The 24,567-nt window shown below is 36.7% G+C and overlaps 1 protein-coding gene across 9 annotated transcripts in view; it reads right to left on the bottom strand.

Moving 5' to 3' along the window:
- The window catches only part of PPP3CB (protein phosphatase 3 catalytic subunit beta), a 53,899-nt gene that overhangs the window by 22,029 nt on the left and 7,303 nt on the right, over window positions 1-24,567 (bottom strand). For all 9 annotated transcript variants that reach the window (XM_090278209.1, XM_090278206.1, XM_090278205.1 and 6 more), the window contains exons 2-9: window positions 10,840-11,040; window positions 10,018-10,142; window positions 7,360-7,471; window positions 4,463-4,608; window positions 4,060-4,199; window positions 3,878-3,955; window positions 3,678-3,772; window positions 837-962 (exon numbers count right to left, since the gene is read on the bottom strand). In XM_090278209.1, coding sequence (XP_090134335.1) covers window positions 837-962; window positions 3,678-3,772; window positions 3,878-3,955; window positions 4,060-4,199; window positions 4,463-4,608; window positions 7,360-7,471; window positions 10,018-10,142; window positions 10,840-11,040 — 1,023 coding nt within the window. The remainder of the gene's footprint in view (window positions 1-836; window positions 963-3,677; window positions 3,773-3,877; window positions 3,956-4,059; window positions 4,200-4,462; window positions 4,609-7,359; window positions 7,472-10,017; window positions 10,143-10,839; window positions 11,041-24,567) is intronic.

Below are 24,567 nucleotides of genomic sequence, written 5' to 3' on the forward strand. Positions count from 1 at the left end.
AGAATCAAAAATTGCCTTGGCAGAAGTAACATATCTCAAACAGGAAGAAACATTTTGTATCACGGAAAAGGTGAGAATAAATAGAAGGATATAGAGAACAAAATGTTTTATATCATGTCTGTACTCTCATACTCTTCCACATAATAAAAGTAAGGCACTGCCTTGTAGAAAAATTAACACAAAATTGGAATAGGAAAATGGGATAAAATAAGGAAATCCTAAGAATACCATAGAACTAGAACAAGACACAGAACAAAATTTCTTAAATAACATTTATGTTCTCTTTAAAAGCCCATCGAGTATTTACTAATAGGTATTCCTCTAAATTATTAAAGAAGCATTACTACCAAAATGGTATACATATTTTTTATAGGTAAAGAAATATTAAATTAGAACCTGAACTTTTATCTTTTCTTTTCAGAGTACAAGACTGCTATAAAATGACTAACATAAAATGGCCTATGAAACTGTCCTATGAGCTGCTGTGACATACCCAATATTGGTGTTAAAACATACAAAAATGTCCATTACAAAGCAAAGCTATCTCTCTATACCATCATAAAAGATGTAAGCTAAAGAAAAAAAGAAAACCCAACAGCTGAAGAAAACATTGGGCTATTTATAAGTCTCCAAGTCTCCCAGACACGTTCACATGGGGGCTGTAAACAGCTAACTAAAATATCTTTGAGGCTTTCAGACCCACACCCACTGACATAAGTAGAGCTGTACCACAGTGAAACTAGACTTCAGCTTCCTTTAGCAAGTATATGCCTATGACAGTGAACTGGAGTAAATGTAACAATAATAAAATAATTTTAAAAAAATTAAAATTATACCTTTTTCTCCAACAAATGGTAAAGACCATGTGAAGACATCCATAAAATTGGGCAACCAGTAAGGATGTGGAGAACAGTTAAACTGTCGAATATTCATCACATTATTTTCATACTTTAATACAGCAGCTGCAAGATAAGTTTGAATGTCAATGTAACAATTTGCCTTTAGCTCCAAAAGTCTAAAACACATAAAAGCAGAAAAATACCTTTTTAACAGGGTGTAGAATCAAGGGATGAGTGGAATGAGGGCTAATAGAAGGAGGCAGGAATAATTTTTAATAATGCACTTTTTGTTTTTTTAACACATTTTATGTAAAGCATAGTCAGATCTTGTTATTAATAAAACTTCCAGATCCTTCTAAAATGTTTGTTGTTTTACTTTATAATCCAATGATAAATTTGCACTTTTACTAAATCCAAAATTGTGAAAACTCCATTTTTAGAGGAAACACAGAATGGCAATGAACAATTTTCTAGGTTTAAAAGTTCATACAATTTAGAGAAATTTGAGAGGGTCTTTTCAGTTGCAGGCAACCCGAAAAGTATAGCTGAATGGTAATAAAGAAAAACATAAAAAATTTAAAAAGCCCAATGTGCAACATTTATAAATGTATATTTATCTTATTTAATATGGAAAATCAAGTGAAGCTACTATAAGGAACTATTTTGCTTCATTTAGAAAAAAATATCCATTAAAATACCAGAAAAAGAAAACATGATAGCCAAATAAGCCAAAGATAACATACTAATCTCAATTCTACATATTTTTCTAACATTTCAATATGTTGATATAAATAATAAATTAATCAACGTAAGTTTCAGTCATTGGTTATATTATTATACAGAAAACTGAGTCAGATGGGCTAGATTCTAATTTAAGCTACAGTACGCACTAGCTTCACAATGCTTAGTAAATTATTTACCTAATCTGTTTCTCATTTATAAAAATGACTAACATGTCCACCCTGACTACCTCAGAAGTTTGTTTTGAGATCAGAGAGTGTATTTCACATGAAAACACATAAAAGTATAAAATGCCTTGCAGATATTATAATAATTATGGTTATATATTTTTTCCATTTTAATAAAAAGCACTGAAATGTAGATGTGAAATTCCAAGATTTGAGATTCTGGCTAATATAGAGTCTCAAGTAATATTATTTGTTTCTCTTATGAAATTCCCATGAAAAAAAAGTATTTTAAATTTAGCCTCAGAAATTAAAGGCTTGATACCAAGAGAGAATCTAGAAAATTGTCTTACATATAGGATGAAACATTATAACATACCATACCACATAAGCACTCAAATCATTAACACTATGTGCAGACTCAGAACTACCAAGAGACATTTGATTTTGACAAGACAGATAATGGTTTGAGTTTCTTTTATGAGTACTAAGAAAATTGATCCCTTAACCTCCTGAGTCAAACTGTCAAAGGACAACCATAAGGCAGTAGTCAACTGAACACTGAACACTAGCTTTGTTAATCCTGACAAGGGGAAGTCACAGTTGAGAAATGAGAACACTAGTAGAAAGTTAAATGTAGCACTTGATTCTGTTCTTGAAAATGTAGTCAAAACTTAAGATATGTTTCTCCTCAAAAATGAAGGCACACTTAGTTTTTAAATTTATAAATCAAAAAATGATTTTAAATATTTTAGCACTGGCTTAACCATTAAAAGGCTACATTGATCCTAGTGTCTAATGATTAGCATCTCAGTTAACATCAACAGTTTGGCTGCTTTGGTAATTAACATAGTATTAAGTTCCTACAGCATATCCTGTATCAAAGTTATTATAGATCATGGTGTTATTTGACCTCTGGCAAATGTTTTAATCTTTTAACCATCACCTCCAAACATCCAAAGAACTCTTACTCTACTCCTCTTTTGAATTCACACCATGACCCATATTTAACAATGACCTCATTATCTCTCTAAAGTCTGTTCTTTCTTCCTGGCAATCCACTCCAGTCTGACCCTTGGAACTATGACAGTGTCAACTGAATTCCAGACACATGAAGACAGAATAGGAGCTGATTTCTTAATACCCTCCTCTAAAAAATGTGAACTATGTAAACACACCCAAGCTCACCTTCAATGACCTTGGCACACACTTAACTCGATTAAAATCTTGATATCATCTGTCAATAAGCTATGTTCAAAGTTAAATGAAACCCAATTACTATTATACACAGATAAAATTTGGAGGGAAGGAGAGGAAATGGAAACCAATGGAACAGAAGGTAAAGAAAAAAGATATAAGAGAAAAGAAAGGACAGTAAAGAGAAAGGAAAGGGAAGAATATACCCCTGAAAGGAGGTCAGAGCAAATTAAAATTAAAGAAGGCTCAACTACAAATCTTCATGGGGCAATCATAAGACTGTGGATGTAAAAGCAGGAAATAAGAAAGGGAAAGAGAACGTAGGTCAGTGAACATAAAACAAGAAACATGATAAACTAAACAACTGTACAGTATAAACACAAAATGGTCAAAGCAGCAGCAGTAGCTTTATGTAAACAAGAAAACATTTGCTTATTATAAGGGGAAAGAAAGAGTTAAGAAAGGGGAGTTTGTGAAAACCATGTTTGGTTTTGCTTGACTTTTACAAGACAGCTTTTGTGAGTGACAAGTTGTAGAATGGTTACATATGACTTAAGTTTTACATTTTGGATTTTTATTTCTTGTTATCTCCCCTCCCTTACCATCTTACAACTTTTTTATAAGGAGATTTGAATAGTTACAGATTCAAACAATGCCCTTTTTCTATTATATTTTCAAAAGTAAGTCAATTAAAATGCTAAGTTGTTCAACAATTTTTTTATCAACAACATCTTACCTTTATTATTGTAGACATCTAAGTAATTAGGTGCCGAAAAAATTGTTATTAATGAAGGGAACCCTGTAGTTTGACTTTTTCTGTACATTCTATAGCTGCAAAACAAATAGCTTAATATGCATCGTAAAGCATCAATCATTGTTACTAAGTTTGATTTGTACATTAGGTGTTAATTTGGGTCAGGGAAATAGAATTCTTACCCTGCATCTTGAGCTTCATGAGCTCTAATAATCGATAACAAATTATTGTTTTGCAAAAATTCACACACTGCTGGATAGCTGTGGGGGGAAAAGAGTAAATTAAGTAAAATAATTGTTCTCTATATAAAGCATATTCTATTTTAACAACTAAAATGTGATTAATCTTGGATATTTTTCCTTACTTATAAAAATAAGAACATCCTCGAACTGTATTGTGACTAAAATGTTCCTGTGATTTTTCATTTCCAAAATCTTCAGAAGGATCGGACCATAACAAGTCACACATTGGTCCAAATGCAGGTGGCTCTTTGAATCTATCTAACTGTGAAACAAAGAAAAGAAAGAAAGAACAGAAATAACTTGTCAAAAAGTAAGAACAGAATGAACATGGGAAAGTGATACCAACTTTGAATACTGTCCATATTACATTGCTTTGAATGGCTAGAAGATATTCCCTTAAAATATCAGTATATTAATTTTTATCATTCTTAATATTAGCAGTGAAGAGTAGTTTGAAGTGTCTACTTCCTACCCATCGAAGTACTATATATAGGAATCAATCTTGGAACTAAAGTATGTACTTACTCTCCTAATATCATCAAGTGTGTGGATTTCTGGTGAAAGTCCACCATGAACACAAAGAAATTGTTGGTTTAAAAGTGCAGCAAGAGGCAGGCTATCAAAAGCTTCCATACAAGCTTCGTAGACTCTTTCCGAATATTTAATTTTACCTAGAAAAAGAAAAATTAAATTGAAGATAATGTTACTACTTGATCATATGACTATTAAAACAAAGGCAAGAAAACTATAGACACAAAAAATGGCCAGTGGGGGCCAGAAGCTGAGTGGTTGAGGGGTGATTATAAAAAAACAGCTAGAGAAATTTATGAAATGATAAAACTTTTCTGTATCATGACTGTGGTCATGGGCATCTTTACATATTTGTCAAATCTCAGAATTAAACACCATAAAGAGTGAATTTTACTGTAAACAATTTTTTAAAGAGGCAAGCATCTTGCCCTAGAGAAATCAACAAAGATAAACAATGTTATTGGTCTTTTTTTAAAAAATCCTCACCTGAGGGTATTGATTTTAGAAAGGAAGAGAGGGAAGGAGGCAGAAGTAGGGGGTGGAGAGAGACATCAATCAGTTGCCTCCCTTACACACCCTGACCAGGGATCAACCCTGCAACCTAAATATGTGCCCTGACCAAGGATGGAACCCACAACCTTTTGGTGTACAGGACCATGCTCCAATCAACTGAGCCACCCGGCCAGGGCTGTTATTGGTCTTATGAAGACAAAATATTTGCTCTTTTAAATTTATTTTGGGTATGCAGCAGATAGTCATAAAATATTACTAAAAATAAGTCAAATCTCCAAAATCAACTCAACCGTGCCCTGGCCAGTGTGGTTCACTTGGTTGGAATGTCATCTGGTTTACCAAAAGACTGCGGGTTCAATTCCTGGTCAGGGTACACACCTGGGTTGTGGGTTCACTACCCGGCTGTGCCATATATAAGCAGGTGGCCAATTGATGTTTCTCTCTCAGATCAACGTTTCTCTCTTTGTTCTCTCTCTCTAAAATCAATAAACATTTCAAAAAATTTTTAAACAACTCAATCCTTTACCTTTTAGGACAAGTAAAAACAAAATTAAAACTATACTTAAAGCTAAAATAGTTTTAACACTTTATTTTATTCTAAGAGTCAGTGACTACTTTGTTGTCACAGGCAAGACTACTTACTATATCATCATAATAAAACTCAAGGTCCATCCAATTAAAAATAAATATTATTCATATGTTGGAGAAGCAGAGGAGTTTCTCTAGTCTACAACGCATGCTTAAAATGGGCAGTGATGCTGGAAACCAATATAACACAAGACAAACTCCACCAAATCAAACTTGTCATTTACTTTTAAGGAGATACCAAACACATTCCTTTACTCCTTTATACCTTTAAATTCCTGATATTTTGTTTTCGGTGGGATTTTGGTGGGTGGTTTGTTAATTATCTAAGGGGAAAAAAAAGCTTAGTTCTTATTTTCCTCAATATTTTAACAGTCAAATATGAGTACATCTATATCCAGAAACTATGCTAAGAGACCTGTTTTCCAGCACTGTGGTTTAATAAAAATTTTAATTTGATTGCTTTTAGGTCAAGCATGCATTTTTCAGGTTCATCTTATATTCATTTAGGTTACCTGCCTGATTTTTGAAGTTATAGAAGCTTGCTACATCTGCCATTACCCATCATTATATTTTTCTATTTTTACTGTTAAGTCTCTACTAGTATGATCCTTATTGGGTCATGTTTTGAGTCTCAATAATTCTGACATTACTTATTTTTACAACTTAACTCTAAGACTTAATGGTTCACTTAACAAGCACACAGCTATGAGGTGTGAAAAACAGCCAAACACTGTTCTATATATCATGTGGTTGCTTATAGCTATTTGATGATCATTGCTATAATTTAAGAGAGAAATGGGTACACCTTATAGACTAAGAATTTCAATTCATTGTTTCAAATAATTTGCAATAATGACAAAATGAATAATTTTGTTAAGACTCTTCATGGGCACCAAAAGGTTGTGGGTTTGATCGCTGGTTGGGGCATGTATGGGAGGAACGGATTGATGTTTCTCTCTCACATCAATATTTCTCTCTCTCCTGCCCTCCCTAGAATCAATAAACATATCCTTGGGTGAAGATTAAAAAAGACCTTCAGCCCTGGCTGGTGTGGCTTGTGGACTGAGCACTGACCTGTGAACCAAAGGGTTCCCGGTTCGATTCCCAGTCAGGGCACATGCCTGGGTTGCGGGCCAGGTCCCCATTTGAGTGTACATGAGAGGCAACCACACACTGATATTTCTCTTCCTTTCTCCCTTCCTTCCTCACTCTCTTAAAATAAATAAATAAATAAAATCTTTACAAAATAAAATAAATAAAGACTTTAATGGGAATGGCTCAATATTGGGGTACAAAAAATTTCCAATGAGACAATAGTCTTTTTGGCTTTTATCCTTCCTGTTAACATTACTATATCAAATTAACTATACATAAAACTCAAACTGTTCTTAAGGCTCTGGCCCATGTGGCTCAGTTGGCTGGAGCATTGTCCCATACACCAAAAGGCTAGGGGTTCAATTCCCAGTCAGGGCTGATACCTAGGTTGCAGGTTTGATCCTCAGTTGGGGTAAGAAGGCAACCAATCAATGTCTCTCTCTCACACAGATGTTTCTCTCTCTCTCTAAAATCAATAAACATTAAAAAAATTTAAAACAAACTGTTTTTAAGAGTTTGTCTGAATAAAATGCCATTAAACACTAGAGTTCTTGACAGTCTTCCTCAATTCTTTACATGTTTGTACATAAAACCTGTTCTTACATGTTATACTGTAAAATTTTCCAACTCTTACTACCCATGTCACTCCAAAAGAATACTGCGGAAATGAAACTATTTCTGATGGCAGTACTCACATTCCTGTTTAAAGGTAAAATATTCCGTAAGGTGTCTGCATTCGTGATTGCCTCTCAGAAGAAATAATGTGCTTGGGTACAGAATCTTCAGGACCCATAAATATAAGACACACTGCAAAAGAAAACGTTTCCAGTGAATTTATCTTATATTTTTGTTTAACTCAGTTGCTTGATCTTTGCTCCTTTTCCTCTAACCCTATTAACTTACAATCTCCATTACTTTTTTTTTTTTCTCCTTTGTCTCTAACTGAAACATAAGCTCATGAAACCAGGGACTTTGTCATCTTATTCACTTCATATTCTCTACTAGAAAAGTACCTAGCAAAAAATAAAAGAGCAATAAATACTTGTTGAAAGAATGAGTAAAATGATCTATTTAACTACTTTAGATTTACAGACTGTCTGCTGTAAAAACAATTAACAGATTGGTATCCTCTTTAGGTAGACAGTTAAATAATAATGTAAGATTTTGTAACACCTAACATTTATTGAATAATTACAATGTGTCAAGCACCACAAAATTAATCCCCCTTATTTATTCCTCTAACCCTACAAAGTATATAATATTATCTCTCTTACAAATTAGTAAACTAAAGCAAAGAGTTTAAGTAACTTGTCCAAAATCATAAAACTTGTAAGTAATGGAGATAGGATTCTAATCCTCTGATCTTAAGCATTAGGCCATGCTGCCTAATGAAGGAAATACCCATGTTTTATGTTTATTTTGTAATAAACAAATAGATGCTTTTCTATAAAGAGATTTAACATAAGAAACAGATTCACATTTTACTTTTTTGGTTAAAAAGAAAGGAAGGGCCATTTCATATAAAAATAAGCTTGGTTTATATAATCATATATAAGAAGAAAAAGCAAGCTTTATGTTTAACAACTTAAGGTATACTGAAATGTTTAACTATTCACACCTTCATTTTATTCACAAGAAAAAAATGTAATTAAACCAGGAAAGTATTTATTAAAGGACTACCTGTCCTTTTTGCTTATTTTGATTCTTTGCTATTTTCCTTTTATAATAGTAAAATATATTAAGAGTCAGCTACAAAACACCCTAATATAAGGACATACACACCAACATGTTCAGTTACCAACTAAGCTTTCTAAAATTGTTTGTTGTTTCTGTCAAAGTCCCCGGTCTTTTGTTAGAACTATTTTTTGGTTTTTTGAAGCCTTCGGGGAAGGTTGAGGGGGCTGATAATGAAACTATGAATGGAAGGAAGTACTCAGGATCATAAAATTCCTAAGCGAATTTTGGTGGACAGAGAACTGAACTCCTTTCCCCACTAGGTGTCCTAGCATACTTCAAAGAAGGTTGACAAAAACACTAAGGGGATATAAACAATAGTAACTACCATGGAAATTCACCAGGTTAAGTTTTCAATATTTACCAGGAGAGGTGGGTTAAGAGCACAGGCTTGGAGTCAGACTGTCTGGCTGCACCGACTACTAACAATGTTTATTTAACCTTTCCAAGCCTCAATTCCCCATCTCTAAAATGGATAAAATAACAGTGCTTACCTCATAATGTTGTCATGATGATTAAATTAATCAATGTGTGTTAAGTGCTTAGAACATGCTTGGAACATATTAAATGTTCAACACAAGTATCGACTAGTAGAGCTTTACCCAGCAATTTTACCTGTAGGAATCTGTCCTACAGAAATAATTGAGCAAGCATGCAAAGATGCATAAATAACATGGCTTAATGAAGCATCACTTGAAATGGCAAAAAACTGCAATCACCTTAAGTGTCTAACTATAGTAATTGATCAAATCCATTGTGGTTTGATTATTCAATGAAATACAATGCGGCTATTAAAACTATTAAAAATGCCGTAGATTTATATTTACTGGCCTGGAATACATCTCAGTAAAAGGATGTAAGAAAAAAAGTTGGTACAGAAAAATATTATAAAATGGCCTCATTTTCATTTAAGAAAAAAGAGAGTACATAAATATCAAATTGTTATTTGCCTGAAATATAATCTTGTATACTAATTTTTTTAAATTTAAAAAAGATGATATCAGAAAATACAAATTGTTTTATATTTACCTGATTTTATATATATAATTAGAAAAGCAAAAGGAGACAAAGAACCATCTACCATTAAGTGAAAATCAATAGGTCATTTTAATGCCTCTTAAATTTTTAAAAACAAATGAATAATTTCAGAATATACAAAGAATCCATATGATATACTACGGTCTTAAGAGCTACAGAAGGAGGGATAGAAGCACTAGGGTTTAAGCAATAAAAGCAGTACAATGTGCTTTGTTTAATCAAGAGAAAATTCAATTAATGCTTTTTCTCACACGTTAATACCTCATGAAGTAAGAGAGAGAAGTAGTACTAGCTCCTTAGGGCCACTAGATAATAGGGCAATACAGACCCATCAGTTTGCTTATAATTTCTACTGAGAAAAATAGCAATTATATAAACAGAGTAATACAGGGAAAATTAATGGAACAATTTGAATAACAGAAGAGGAATAAATAGTAACTTTACCAGAAAACTTCGGAAAGTGCAGAGGTATTAAAAAGAACCCAATACAGGTACTTTAAGGAACTTATTAACTAGGGATTAATGGAAATCATCTATGATAACACTTAAAAGCAAATCAAATGACAGGATATGATTATTACCTCTATACTAAAATAACCTCTGTCCACATAATCACCAAGAAAAAGGTATCGTGTATTAGCAGGTGATCCTCCTACTTCAAAAAGTTTCATCAGATCAAAAAATTGGCCATGGATGTCACCACACACTGAAACAAGAAGATTATTAGATATGAAAGAAAAACTTTGAAATAACAAATTTTACTTAAATTCTAATTTCTTATTACATAAGAGATAGTGTAAATTCTATCAAGAAATGTCTGAGAAGAAAGTAATCTATGAAGAGTCATGATAGGGTTGATGTGTACCCAAGTGTTCATATGCTCATGATCTACAAGATGTAACAGAAGTAATGAAACTTGTAGACAGTAACAAAATTTTTATCTAAATTTATAAAGCTCCTCTTTAGAAACCAAGCATGTGTGTCCTAGAATGACAAAATTATAATGGTGGCAGTAAAAACTCCAATCTAACTCAATACTGTCTGTTGACTTCTATATAATTATAAATACCTTTGGTATCTGATATGACATTTAGGTATTTGCCCCTAATGATTGAAAGCAAAGTAATTAAATATTTGTTGAATCAAATTCAATTATGGCCAACACAACTAATGAAACCTTCAAAATAGTATATTAGACTAACTTCTGCACTCAGATTATTTAGGATTATGTATATTTGCTGAAACAGGAAAAAACTTAAAAAAAAAATAACAAAAATAGTTTAAAAATTCAAGATAATGCCCACGTAATATTGAGTATGATATGACTAAAGAGAAAACTTTATGTCCAGACAACTAAATAATAATGTAATAAAAAATAATATCCAAAACATAAATAAATGTACCTGTAATTGGAGCCTCTACTTCTATCATGGTTTTCTCTCTCCGAAGGATGGCAGCACCCTCATTGATAATTCTAAGTGCAATTTCTTCATCTACCCGACCTTCTTTTACTAAGTGGTTCTTCAGAACATCCACCCTAGGTGTCCCATCCATATCAAATACTTCTTCAGATGTCAAGCGATGTGTTGGGGGGAAAGGGACAGCTGTAATTGTTTTTAATTAAGAAAAAATAAGTCACTATATATAATATACTAACAAAACTAATCAATGGATCTAGGTAAATAAGAGTAAAAAATAAAAAGCTGGTTTTTGTTTCTTCTTAATTTATTGGATAGATGTGTTCATTTTTAAAAAGCCTGTTTTTTAACACATCAAATTATACTTCTTTTTGTTATTCTGTATATAACATTTTCTTTGTTGAGAATATTTAAAGAAATGAATGCCTCACAAAATTAAAGTTCTTTCAGGATAACTAAAGCTTTTCTTTAAGCCAAAACATTTTTTGGCGTAACTCAAAACATATCATCCACTCTTCACCTTACAGTAATATAACTTACATCACAAAAGCCTGAATAGAAAGAAGTCCCAAATATAAGGCAATCTACCATGTTCCTAACAATAATATTAAAAACATTGTGTTCTGGTCAGCTAGAGACCTGGCCTGCAACCCAGGCATGTGCCTAGCAAGGGAATAGAACCAACTACCTTTCAGTTTGTCAGATGCTGCCCAACCACTGAGCCACACTGGTTAGGGCATACGGTCTATTTTCAATGGTACCTAGCACAATTTGGGGTCATACACCAAGCAAAAATTACTATATATCTGTCAAATTTATTTGATTCCTTTTTACTGAATCCAACAAGTGACCTCTTTATACCTTTAAAATCACTTAAGTTGTTTTAGGCTCTTTACCAAATAGTGCTTTGTTTTTCAAAATAGAGAAAACAAGAAAGAAATTTACAGCAAAAGTCTACATAAAGACTCAATCTAAGGCAGCTCCCTCTTTTCTGAAATAAAAGTTTATTTAGAAAAAATTCATTTTATATTCAGGAATACAGATCAATATATATTTTTAAGCATATTTTATTGATTATGTTGTTATAGCAGTTTCAATTATTTCCCCTTTGCTCCCCTCTGCCCAGTAACCCCCTTCCTTCCAGCAATCCCACACCCCTTAGTTCATGTCCATGGGTTTTGCATATAAGTTCTTTGGCTTCACCCTTTCCTATATTATTCTGAACTTCCCCCTGTCTATTTTGTACCAACCAATTATGCTTCTTAATTCCTGCACCATTTCCCCATTTCTCCCCCTTCCCCCTCCCAGCTGATAACCCTCCAAATGATCCCCATACCTATGATTCTGTTCCTATTCTAGTTTGCTTAGTAGCATTTTGTTCTTATTTTTTAGATTCAGTTGTTGATAGTTGTGACTTTGTCATTTTTTTTTATTGTTTGTTTATTTATTTATTTTTAGAGAGAGGGGAAAGGAGAAAGAGAGGGAGAGAAACATCACTGTGTGGTTGCCTCTCACTCATGCCCCCAACTGGGGACCTGACGTGCAACCTAGTTATGTGCCCTGACTGGAAATTGAACCAGCAGCACTTGGTTCGCAGGCCGACGCTCAATCCACTGAGCCAGTTTGTTGTCATTTTAATGTTCATAATTTTGATCTTCTTTTTCTTAAGTAACTCCCTTTGACATTTCATATAATAGCAGCTTGGCGATGATGAACTCCTTTAGCTTTACCTTGTCTGGGAAGCACTTTACCTGCCCTTCCATTCCAAATCATAACTTTGCTGGATAGAGTAATCTTGATTGTAAGTCCTTGCTTTTCATCATCTTGAATACTTCTTGCCTGCAAAGTTTCTTCGGAGAAATCAGCTGAGAGTGTTATAGGCACCCCTTTGTAGGTAACTCTCTGCTTTTCTCTTGCTGCTTTTAAGATTCTCTCTTTATCTTTCACCTTTGGTATTTTAATTATGATGTGTCTTGGTGTGGTCCTCTTTGGGTTTACCTTGTTTAGAACTCTCTGTGCTTAATGAACTTGTATATCTATTTTCTTCACCAAATATGGGAAGTTTTCCTTATTTTCTCACATAAGTTTTCAATTTCTTGCGCTTCCTCTTCTCCTTTTGACACCCCTATGGTTCGAATGTTGGCACACTCAAAGTTGTCCCAGAGGTTCCTAGGCCTCTCATTTTTTTCAATTCTTGTTTCCTCATTTTGTACTGGTTGACTGTTTTCTCGTTCCTTATGTTCCAAATCATTGATTTGAACCCTGGTTTCCTTCCCTTCACCAGTGGTTTTGTGTGGATTTTCCTTCATTTCATTTAGCATAGCCTTCACTTCTTCCCTTATGCGTTTGCTGTACTTAAGCATATCTGTCAAGCCTGTGATTATTTTATCACCAGGGTTTTGAATTCTGCGTGTTAGGTTGGCTATCTCCTCATTGCTTAGTTCTCCCACTGGAACCTTGATCCGTTCCCCCTTTTGGGCCATTCTTCTCTGTCTCCTCATCTTGACAGGCTCCTGTGTTTGTTTGCCTGTGTCTTAGGTAGGGTTATCGCACCTGTTACATTGTAAGGGGCGGAGCCTTAGGTTTTCTTGTCAGTAGAGGGAGACCTGTTTCACTATGCTGTGGCGCTGTATGTGGGGGAGGGGTCTGAGAGGGAACAATGTCACTTGCTGAGCACTCCCCCCTTTTCCAGGCATTTCTCCCACTTTGTATGGGACTATCGGCTCTCTAGTTGTTGCCCTGGTCATTGTTTCCAGAGTGGGTGGGTCTGCGGATGTCCTGGGACCATGTGGTCCTTTAAACAAGCAGACTCTGCTGAGAGACCAGCAGTTTCTTCCTCCGCCCCAAACCCCACTGGTTTGCACAGTCAGAAGCAATGAGGCTTAATTTTCCCTGGCTCTGGGGCTGTGAGCTGCACCATCTGGTCAGGAGCTGGGAACGCTCCCCAGGTGTCCCTCCCCACTTTTTAAAATGTGTGACTGTGCTTTCTGCCGGCTTGCCACTGCTGCCACCACCACACCGCATCGTCTCCACCCTGGCTCCGCCCCTCCTACCTGTCTGGATGAGTATTTCCTCTTTATATCTTTGTTTGTTGGACTTCCATGCAGCTCAATTGCCTGGATCTTCTGGTTGTCTCTAATTTTGAGGTAGTTGTTTTCCTTCTTAGTTGTGGAGGAAGACGCAGTGTGTCTGTCTACACCTTCATCTTGGCCGGAAGTCCAATATATAGTATTTTCTTGATTCTTCAAGGTCATCACTGTGATTAGTAGTTATTATATAGGAGACTGGAAATGTACAGAAACAACTGCTTCTTCACATTTCATACTTAAAGTAACTAAAAACAGAGGGCTGGGTTAGAATTATGTCAATTACCTAAGGAAGAAGAATAATAAACACATTCTCATACAAGTGAAAATAACTATGAGTGAACTCAATCCTTAAAAGTGCAGATGAGGAGAGATCCAAGATGGCAGATGAGTAAGTGGAAGCTACAATGACCTACACCTAGGACCCAACAGGAATTACAACTAAAATTTAGAGAAATCATCCTGAATACCAACTGAAACTAGCTGCAGAGAAGCCTTATAACCAAGGACAGAGAGAAGAAACCACTTCACCACAACGAGACTGGTAGAGAGTGCAGATGAAAGATGAGAGGGTTGGATGGACTCCCAAGGGCTGTAGCTAAAGTTCCAGGAGGATATATCAGCGGTCAGGGGTTCCCCCTGAGAAGTGTGGAGTCTGAACCCCAAGCAGGGCACCCCAGCCTACAGCACCAGAGCCAGAAAGAAACCCAGATAATATCCACCTGTGAAAACCTGCAGGGTTTCTGTTTGCTAGAAAGAAACAACTGGGGATTCAGAGAGCCTCTTAAAGGGTCAACATGAAAAATTCTGTTTGCAGCCACTTACCCCAGGCTCCAGCAGAGGGAGGGCAGAGTGGACTAGAGATGCTTGAGGAGAGTCTGTAGTTGGTGGCTCTGGGAAGAGAGCTGAAGGAACAACCCCTGGGACCCCTGTACTGAGTCATTCTCCATACTGCAGGAGCCATCATTCTCAGGCAGAGCACTCCCCTCCAAACGGCATCAGCCTGAAGGGAAGCAATAGGCCCATCCTGCGGAGCTGAAGCCTGGCTGCTGATTACAGCTTGCGGCTATATCATTGATTACTTTAACAACTAAGGTGGAGCTCTGGGAGCAATATGAGACTTCAGCTGATCTTCCCCAGGACCTGGTGCTAATAAAAGCAAGCCTTGGTGTGCAACCTGTTCTTTCTGCACACAAACAGGCCCAGCAGGGGGAGTCACACGCTGTGGATCAATGATTGCTTGAAACAGGTTGACCAGGGCCAGTCACACATAGCGTCTGACAAAGGCCTACACCAGAGGATTTTCAGATCTACCTAATAAATAAAAACAAATACAGAGAAGCAGTCAAAATGGGAAGACAAAGAAACAGACCCCAAATGAAAGAACAAGAGAATTCAGAAGAAGAGCTAGATGAAATGGAGGCAAGCAATTTATCAGATAGAGTTTAGAGTAATGATTATAAGGTTACTCAACAGCATGAAAAAAGACAACGAAACCATAAAAAAGGACCAGTCAGAAATAAAGAATGCAATATCTGAAATAAATACAATGGAAGGAATAAACAGTAGGATAGATGAAGCAGAGGACCAAATCAGTGATTTGGAAGACAAAATAGAAAAACAGCCCTGGCTGCTGTGGCTCAGTGGATTGAGCGTTGGCCTGCGAACCAAGTGTCGCTAGTTCGATTCCCAGTCAGGGCACATAACTAGGTTGCACGAGAAGTCCCCAGTTGGGGGCGTGAGTCAGACACAACTATACAGTGATGTTTCTCTCCCTCTCTTTCTCCTTTCCTCTCTCTCTAAAAATAAATAAATTATTTAAAAAAATATAGAAAAACACAAGCAAAGAATTTTTTTAAGTATATTTTATTGATTATGTTGTTACAGTAGTTCCAGTTTTTCCCCCTTTGCTCCTGTCTGCCCAGTACCCGCCTTCCCTCCAGCAATCCCACACCCCTTAGTTCATGTCCATGGGTCATGCATATAAGTTCTTTGGCTTCTCCCTTTCCTATATTCTTAACTTCCCCCTGTCTATTTTGTACCAACAATTATGCTTCTTAATCCCTGCACCTTTTCCCCATTTCTCCCCTCCCCTCTCCCTATTGATAACCCTCCAAATGATCCCCATACCTATGATTCTGTTCCTATTCTAGTTTGCTTAGTAGCATTTTGTTCTTATTTTTTAGATTCAGTTGTTGATAGTTGTGAGTTTGCTGTCATTTTAGTATTCATAGTTTTGATCTTTTTCTTAAGTCAGTCCCTTGGACATTTCATATAATAATGGCTTGGTGATGATGAGCTCCTTTAGCTTTACCTTGTCTGGGAATCACTTCACCTGCCGTTCCATTCCAAATGATAGCCTTGCTGGATAGAGAAATCCTGGTTGCAGGTTGCCTTTCATCACATTGAATACTGCTTGCCAGTCCCTTCCTGCCTGCAAAGTGTCCTCTGAGAAATCAGCCAATAGTCCTATAGGCACCGCCCCGTAGGCAACTCTCCGCCTCTCTCTTGCTGCCTCCAGGACTCCCTTTATCTTTCACCTTTGGCATCTCAATCATGATGCGTTTTGATGTGGTCCCCTCTGGGATGAGCTCACCCAGGATGCTCCATGCTTCCTGGACCTGTATATCCATCTCCTTTGCAAAATTTGGGAAGTTTTCCTCACTTTTTTCAATTCTTGCTTTCTCATTCTGCACTGGTTGACTGTTTTTTTTCTTCCTTAAGTTTCAAATCATTGATTTGAACCCTGGTTTCCTTCCCTTCACCAGTGGTTTTGTGTGGATTTTCCTTCGTTTCACTTAGCATAGCCTTCACTTCTTCCCTTATGTGTTTGCCGTACTTAAGCATATCTGTCAAGCCTGTGAGCCTCTTTATCACCAGTGTTTTGAATTCTGCGTGTTAGGTTGGCTATCTCCTCATCTCTTAGTTCTCCCACTGGAACCTTGATCCGTTCCCCCTTTTGGGCCATTCTTCTCTGTCTCCTCATTCTGACAGGCTCCTGTGTTTGTTTGGCTCTGAGTCCCAGGTAGAGCTGTCACTCCTGTTATGTTGTAAGGGGCGGAGCCTTAGAAATTCATCAGTACAGGGCAACGTGTTTCACCATGCTGTGGCGCTGTATGTGGGGGAGGGGTCCAATAGGGAACAATGCCTCCTGTCCAGCACTCCCCCATTTTCCAGTCATCTCTCCCACTTACACACTGGACTGGCACCCCGCCAGCTTCTGCCCTGGCTGTCGTTCCCAGAATGGGTGGGTCTGTGGACATTCTAGGACCATGGGGGCCCTTAAACAAGCAGACTCTGCTGAGAGACTGGCAGTTTCTGCTTCCACCCCAACCACCACTGGTCTACACAGTCAGAAGCAATGAGGCTTGATTTTCCCTGGTGCTGGGACTGTGAGGGGCTGGGTCTGGTGAGGAGCTGGGAACACTCCCCAGGTGTCCCTTCCACTTTTTAAAACATGTGACTGCGCTTTCTGCCGGCCCGCCACTGCCACCGCTGCTGCCGCCACCACACTGTGTCCTCTCCGCCTCAGCTATGCCCCTCCTACTTGTCTGGATGAGTATTTCTTTATATCTTTGTTTGCTGGACTTCCATGCAGTTTGATTTTCTGGAACTTCTGGTTCTTTCTAGTTTTGAGGTAGTTGTATTCCGTCTTAGTTGTGGAGGGAGATGCAGCATGTCTGTCTACGCCTCCATCTTGGCCAGAAGTCAAAAAGAATTTTTAAAATGAGGAGAGCTTAAGAAACATTTTGGACAACATGAAGCATAACAACATCCACATCATGGGTATGCCAGGAGAATAGAGTGCGCAAGGGATCAAGAACCTATTCGAAGAAATAGTGACCGAAAACTTCCCTAATCTGGTGAAGGAAAAAGACACACAAGTCCAAGAAGCTCAAAGAGTCCCAAACCAGTTTGATCCAAGGAGCCATACACTGAGACACATCATAATTAAAATGAGAAGGCTTAAAGACAAGAGAATCCTAAAAGCCACAAGAGAAAAGTAGGTAGTTACCTACAAGGGAGCACAGACTGTCATCTTATTTCTCAACAGAAACATTTCAGGCCAGAAGGAAGTTGCATGAAATAGTCAAGGTGATGAAAAGCATGGACCTACAACCAAGGTTACTTTACCCAGCAAGCCTATCATTAAAAATAGGAGAAATAAGGAGCTTCACAGACAAGAAAAAGCTAAAGGAGTTTGTTAACACCAAACCAGTACTGAAACAAATGTTAAAGGGCTTACTTTAAGAAGAAGAAAAAGAGAAAGAAAAAAAAAAAAAACAGGAAAATAGTCTAACAATAAAATGGCACTAAATGGGTGGAGGGGAACAAAGGGAAAAGAAATTGGGACAACTGTAACAGCATAATCAATAAAGCATATTTTTAAAAATGGCACTAAATATGTATATATCAATAATCTCATTAAATGTAAGTGGCTTAAATGCTCCAACCAAAAGATACGGGATAGCTGATAAGAAAACAAACCCATATATATGCTGCCTCCAAGAGACCCATCTCAGATTGAAAGATACAGACTAAAAGCAAAGGGATGAAAAAGGATATTTCATGCAAATGGAAAAGAAAAAAAAAGCTGGGGTAGCAGTACTTATATCCAACAAAATAGACTTTAAAACCAAGGCTATAGTAAGAGACAAAGAAAGACACAACATAATAATAAAGGAAACAATCCAACAAGAGGGTATAACCCTAGTAAACATTTATATACCCAACACAGAAACACCCAAATATGTGAAGCAAACTTGATGGACATAAAGGGAGAGGTTCAACAGAAATACAGTCATAGTCAGGAATTTTAACATCCCATTGACATCAATGAATAGATCTTCCAGACAAAAAATCAACAAAGAGACAGTGGCCTGAAACAACACACTAGATCAAATGGATTTAATTGATAAATTCACAGCATTCCACCCCAAAGCAGCAGAATATACATACTTTTCAAGTGAACATGGAACATTTTCTAGGAGAGACCACATGTTAGGACATAACACAAGTCTCAATAAATTTAAGAAGACTGAAATCATATCAAGCATCTTCTCTGGCCACAATGCTATGAAACTAGAAATCAATCACAAGAAGAACATGTAAACATGCAAAGACATGGAAGCTAAATAATGTGTTGTTAAACAATGAATGGGTCAATAGCAAGATCAAGGAAGAAATCGAAAGATACCTTGAAACAAATGAAAATGCGAACACAACAATCTGAAATCTGTAGGTTACTGGGAAAGCAATCCTAAGAGGAAAATTCACATCATTAGAGGCCTATCTCAAAAAAAACAAAAACAAAAACAAAAAAAAAAAAAACTTCAAATAAACAATCTAACTTTACATTTAAAGGAACCTGAACAAGAACAATGAACAAAGCCCATAGTGAGTAGAAGGACGGAAATAATAAAGATTGGAGCAGAAATAAAATAGCATCTAAAAAAAAGCCAGTACAAAAGATCAATGAATGAATCTAAGAGGTGGTTCTCTGAAAAGATAAACAAGACTAACAAACCTTTAACCACACTCACCAAGAAAAAAAAGAGAGAGGACCCAAATAAGTAAAATCAGAGATGAAAGAGAAGAAATAGCAACTGACACCAAAGAAATACAAAGGATGGTAAGAAAATATTATGAACAACTATATGCCAACAACCTGGATGAAATGGATAAATTCCTAGAAACATACAATCTCTGAAAACTAAATCAGGAAGAATCAGAGAATTTGAATAGACAGATTGCACTTAGTGAAAATGAAGCAGTAATAAAAAAAACTCCAAACAAACAAAAGCCCTGGATCAGATGGCATCACAGGCAAATTTTACCCAACATTCTGAGAAGACCTAACACCTCTTCTCAAACTATTTCAAAAAATTCAAGAGGATGGAAGGCTCCCAAACTTATTTTACAAGGTCAGCATGATCCTAATTCCAAAACCAGATAAAGACACTACAAAGAAAGAAAATTATAGGCCAATATCCCTGATGAACAGACACTAAAATCCTCAACAAAATATCAGAAAACTGAATACAGCATGCATCAAAAAGATCACACACCATGATCAAGTGGGAGTTACTCCAGGAATGCAAGGTTGGTACAACATTTGCAAATCAATAAATGTGATTCACCATATAAACAAAATGAAGGATAAAAACCGCACGATCATATCAATAGAGGCAGAAAAAGCATTTGATAAAATCCAATACCCATTTATGTAAAAATTCTCAGCAAAGTGGGGTTAGAGAGAACATACTTAACTAAACTTGATAAAGGCCATATATGACAAACCCACTGCCAGCATCCCTCTGAACGGGCAAAAACTACAAGCATTCCCCTTAAGATCAGGAATGGGACAAAGCTGTCCACTTTCACTTCTCTTATTCAACATAGTACTGGAAGTTGTAGCCACAGAAATCAGACAGGAAGAAATAAAAAGGCATTCAAATTATAAAGGAGTAAAACTGTCATTATCTGCATATACATGATATTGCACATAGACAATCCCTAAGATTCCACCAAGAAACTAAAGAACTGATAAATAAATTCAGTGAAATAGCAGGATACAAATTAATAACCAGAAATCAGATGCATTTTTATATGCCAATAACAAACTATCAGGGAAACTATGAAAACAATCCCATTCACAGCTGCTATAAAATACCTAGGAATAAACCTAACCAAGGATGTAAAAGACCTGTACTCAGAAAATTATAAGACACTAAAGAAAGAAAATGAAGAAGATATAAATAAGTGGAAGTAAAACTTCCAGTCAAGATAGAGGCGTAGGTAAACACAGCTTGCCTCCTTGCACAGGCACAGCAAAAATTACAACTAGACTTCAAAACAAGTATCACCCTGAATCATCAGAAAATCAAGCTGTATGGAAGCCTGACAACCAAAAAATTAAAGAAGCCACATTCATCCAGACGGGTAGGAGGCGCAGGGATGCATAGAAGTGCTGAGAGGCACAGAGACACAAACCGACGGTCCCAACACCCATGTTTGGTGGATAAAAATCAGGTGGGACACCTCAGGAGCAAGGGATCCCAGCCCCACTCCAGACCACCCAGCCCATGATCCAGTGCCAGGAAGATAAGTCCCCATAACTTCTGGCTGTAAAAACCAGCAGTGGTTGGGGCAGCAGAAGAAACTGTGGGATTCTCAGGAGCCTCCTCTGAAAGGGACTGCAGTGGACTTAGAAGTTATGCAGACTCACTCGCTCTGGGCTTCAGCACCAGGGCAACAGCCAGAAGTGCACCAATGGCATCAAGGTGAGAGCTGGAGACAGCTTCCTCCCAGACAAAATCCCAGAGGCCAGGCAGCAGCACTGTCCCCTTTCTGAACTCTCTCCCACACAGAGCCACAGAGAGGCGACTTGGCAACTCAGGCTGCCCCACCCTGGCAATACCTAAGGCTCTGCTCCATCCAACTTACCGGTGTGCTTTTCTACAATAGGCCATGTTACTAAGACAGGGAGTCAAAGCAGCTCTACCTAATACACAGAAACAAACACAGGGAGGCTCCCAAAATGAGGAGACAAAGAAATATGGCCCAAATGAAAGAAGAGAACAAAATTCCAGAAAAAGAGCTAGACACACAATCTATCAGATGCAGAGTTCAAAACACTGGTTATTAGGATGCTCAAGGAACTACTGGGTACTTCAACATCATAAAAAAGACCCAGGCAGACATGAAGGTTACACCAAGTGAAATAAAAATTTTTTTTTACAGAGAACCAACAGTGGAGGGGATGAAACCAAGAATCAAATCAATGATTTGGAACAGAAGGAAGGAAAAAAAACATTCCATCAAAACAGCAAAAAGAAAAAAGTATCAAAAAAAAAAAAATCAAGGATAGTGTAAGCAGCCTCTGGGACATCTTTGAAAGTACCATCATTCGAATGATAGGGGTGCCAAAAGGGGAAGAGAAAGAGCAAGGAACTTAAAACTTATCTGAAAAAATAATGAAAGAACACTTCCCTAATTTGGCAAAGGAAACAGACATACAAGTCCAGGAAGCAGAGAGAGTCCCAAACAAGCTAGACTCCAGGAGGACCACATCAAGACACATCATAATTAAAATGCCAAAGGGTAAAGAGAAAATCTTAAAAGCAGCAAGAGAGAAAAGGAAAGTTACATACAAAAGGGTGCCTATAAGATTATCAGCAGATTTCTCAAAAGAAACTTTGCAGGCAAGAAGGGATTGGCAAGAACTATTCAAAATTATGAAAAGCAAGGACCTACAGCCAAGATTAATTACTCTATCCAGCAAAACAATCATTTAGAATGGAAGGGCAGAGAAAGTGCTTCCCAGACAAGGTAAAGCTAAAGGAGTTCATCATCACCAAACAATTATTATATGAAATGTTAAAGGGACTTATTTAAGAAAAGATCAACACTATGAATATTAAAATGAAAACAAATTCATAACTATCAACAACAGAATCTAAAAAATAAAAACAAAAACTAAGTAAACCACCAGAATAGGAACAGAATCATAGGACGGGGATCATTTGGAGGGCTATCAGCTGCGAGGGGGAAGAGGGAGAAATGGGGAAATGGTGCAGGGACTAAGAAGCATAATTGGTAGGCTCAAAATAGACAGGGGGAAGTTAAGAATAATATAGGAAAGGGTGAAGCCAAAGAATTTATATGCACAACTCATGGACATGAACTAAGGGAGGTGAGATTGCTGGAGGGCAGGGGGGTAAATGGGCGGAGGGGAGAAAAAATAAAAGAAATTGGGACAACTGTAATAGCATAATCAATAAAATATACTAAAAAAAGAAAAAAGGCATTAAGAGGCTGTATTCTAGATTATGTATATTTCCTAATAATGAACAATATAATTCTACTAATAATTGAATTCTGTTCAAAATACAGAACTTCCTAAAAACCCATCTGGTATACCCTCCCCCTGTCTTTCTCCACTCAGCCAGTTATCAGTGGTACTACATGTTCCCATGCATATTGTAAAGTCACACAGAGGTATTGCTTCCTCTTTAACCAAGAGCCAGAAAGTCTTTATCTGGAAAAAAAAAAAAAAAGGTATAAACTGCCTCTCTGCCCATCAATAAGTTATCTATAGACCAATGCTTTTTCACTTTTTTCAACTCAAGACACACTTTTACAGTTCAGGACTATCTGGGACACCTTTTAAGGAATGAGTACAGGTTGATGGGTCAAGAAATGCCACTCTAGATAAAAGCAGGTGAAAATTATAGAAGGTCAGTGTTGTTCTAACTATACAAAACTGAAAGTGAAGAATCTGAAGTTTCAAAAGAATATGTTTTAATGTATCAGTAAATAAGAAAATAAGAAAAAAAAAGGCATGTGCTCTTTGGCAGCTGGGGAAAAGGAGCTGTACCAGGTAAGCTAATCAGGCAAAAGAAAACTGACCAAGTAGAATTTGGCCTAACAACGGGTTAATTATTGACCTTGTTGGTCAACAGAGGGTTAAAAATTTTTTAACCAAAAATTAATATTCTCAAACTACTACTTTGTTTTGCAACTCCTAGGGCATTTTAAAGCATCTCCATCTATTTTCAAACTTAAGAGGTTTTTCTATTTCTAATTGTCTTCAGCCAATTATTCCTGTTTCTCTAGAATTTTCTTCCTATACATTTTCTTCTCCTCATTAGACTATTTTCCCTACTCCTCTATATTTATGATAAGGAAAAACCAAACATAAATGTATGTAAATGTAATATAAATCATCAATAATTGAAATGGCTAAAATGGAAGATTAGCTGGAACCTAAAGAGCTACAAAAGCACCTCAAATCACCAAGTTTCCAATACTACAAAACTTGATTTGGTGATAATCATTTTGACCAAACTGTTCTGTTGAAAAATTTCCTTTAACCCAAATTTTACCATGATGGACATATCTGTATAGTAATCAATAATATTCATGGGGTTATTTTCATTCAGATCTAATGTATGATAGTTAAAAAACAAGGCCTAAAACAAGTTTTAATTTAGGAAGTTGGAAAAATAAACCAGGAACAGATTGATCAGGTATGTGGGAAGTCAGAGATCTTACTTTTTCTATTGTACTACTGGATAAGGAATCCTGAAAATTAATCCTGTTCCCCAACTCTAAGCGAAGGCTGCAAACTGTTAGGCCCGATGAGGCTTCCAACACCAACTGGGGTGCAGCTGGTGCCAACTGAGTAACTTTACTCCCAAGTATCATGCAGATGTCTGTGCTTCTCATCACTGCCATCACTGGCAACAATGCAAAATGAAGTCCGTCTTGTCATCTATACTTATGAATTTTTCTATTTCTTTTACTCACATCATGCCATCTTCTGAGTGTTCTCCTCCCTCCCAATCCTTTACATCGAGGCCTCCAGAATTTCCATTATAAAAAAACAAACAAAAAAAAAAACACCCACCTTTCCTCCTCTACCTACACACACACACACACACACACACACACACACACACACACACACACACTTTACTGTTCAAAGAATGCTGTCTTCATCTCTCTGGCCTAATTAAACCTTAGTTCCCCTGAAGGACAACACTTCTCAAATACATTTTTCAAAGTGAATACTGCTCATTTTTCCACACTCCACTACTCCCAGCAAAGAAAACTTCAGTCTTCT

Source organism: Furipterus horrens, unplaced genomic scaffold (genome assembly GCF_987537825.1).
Source record: "Furipterus horrens unplaced genomic scaffold, mFurHor1.1.pri manual_scaffold_5, whole genome shotgun sequence".
NCBI lineage: Eukaryota > Metazoa > Chordata > Mammalia > Chiroptera > Furipteridae > Furipterus > Furipterus horrens.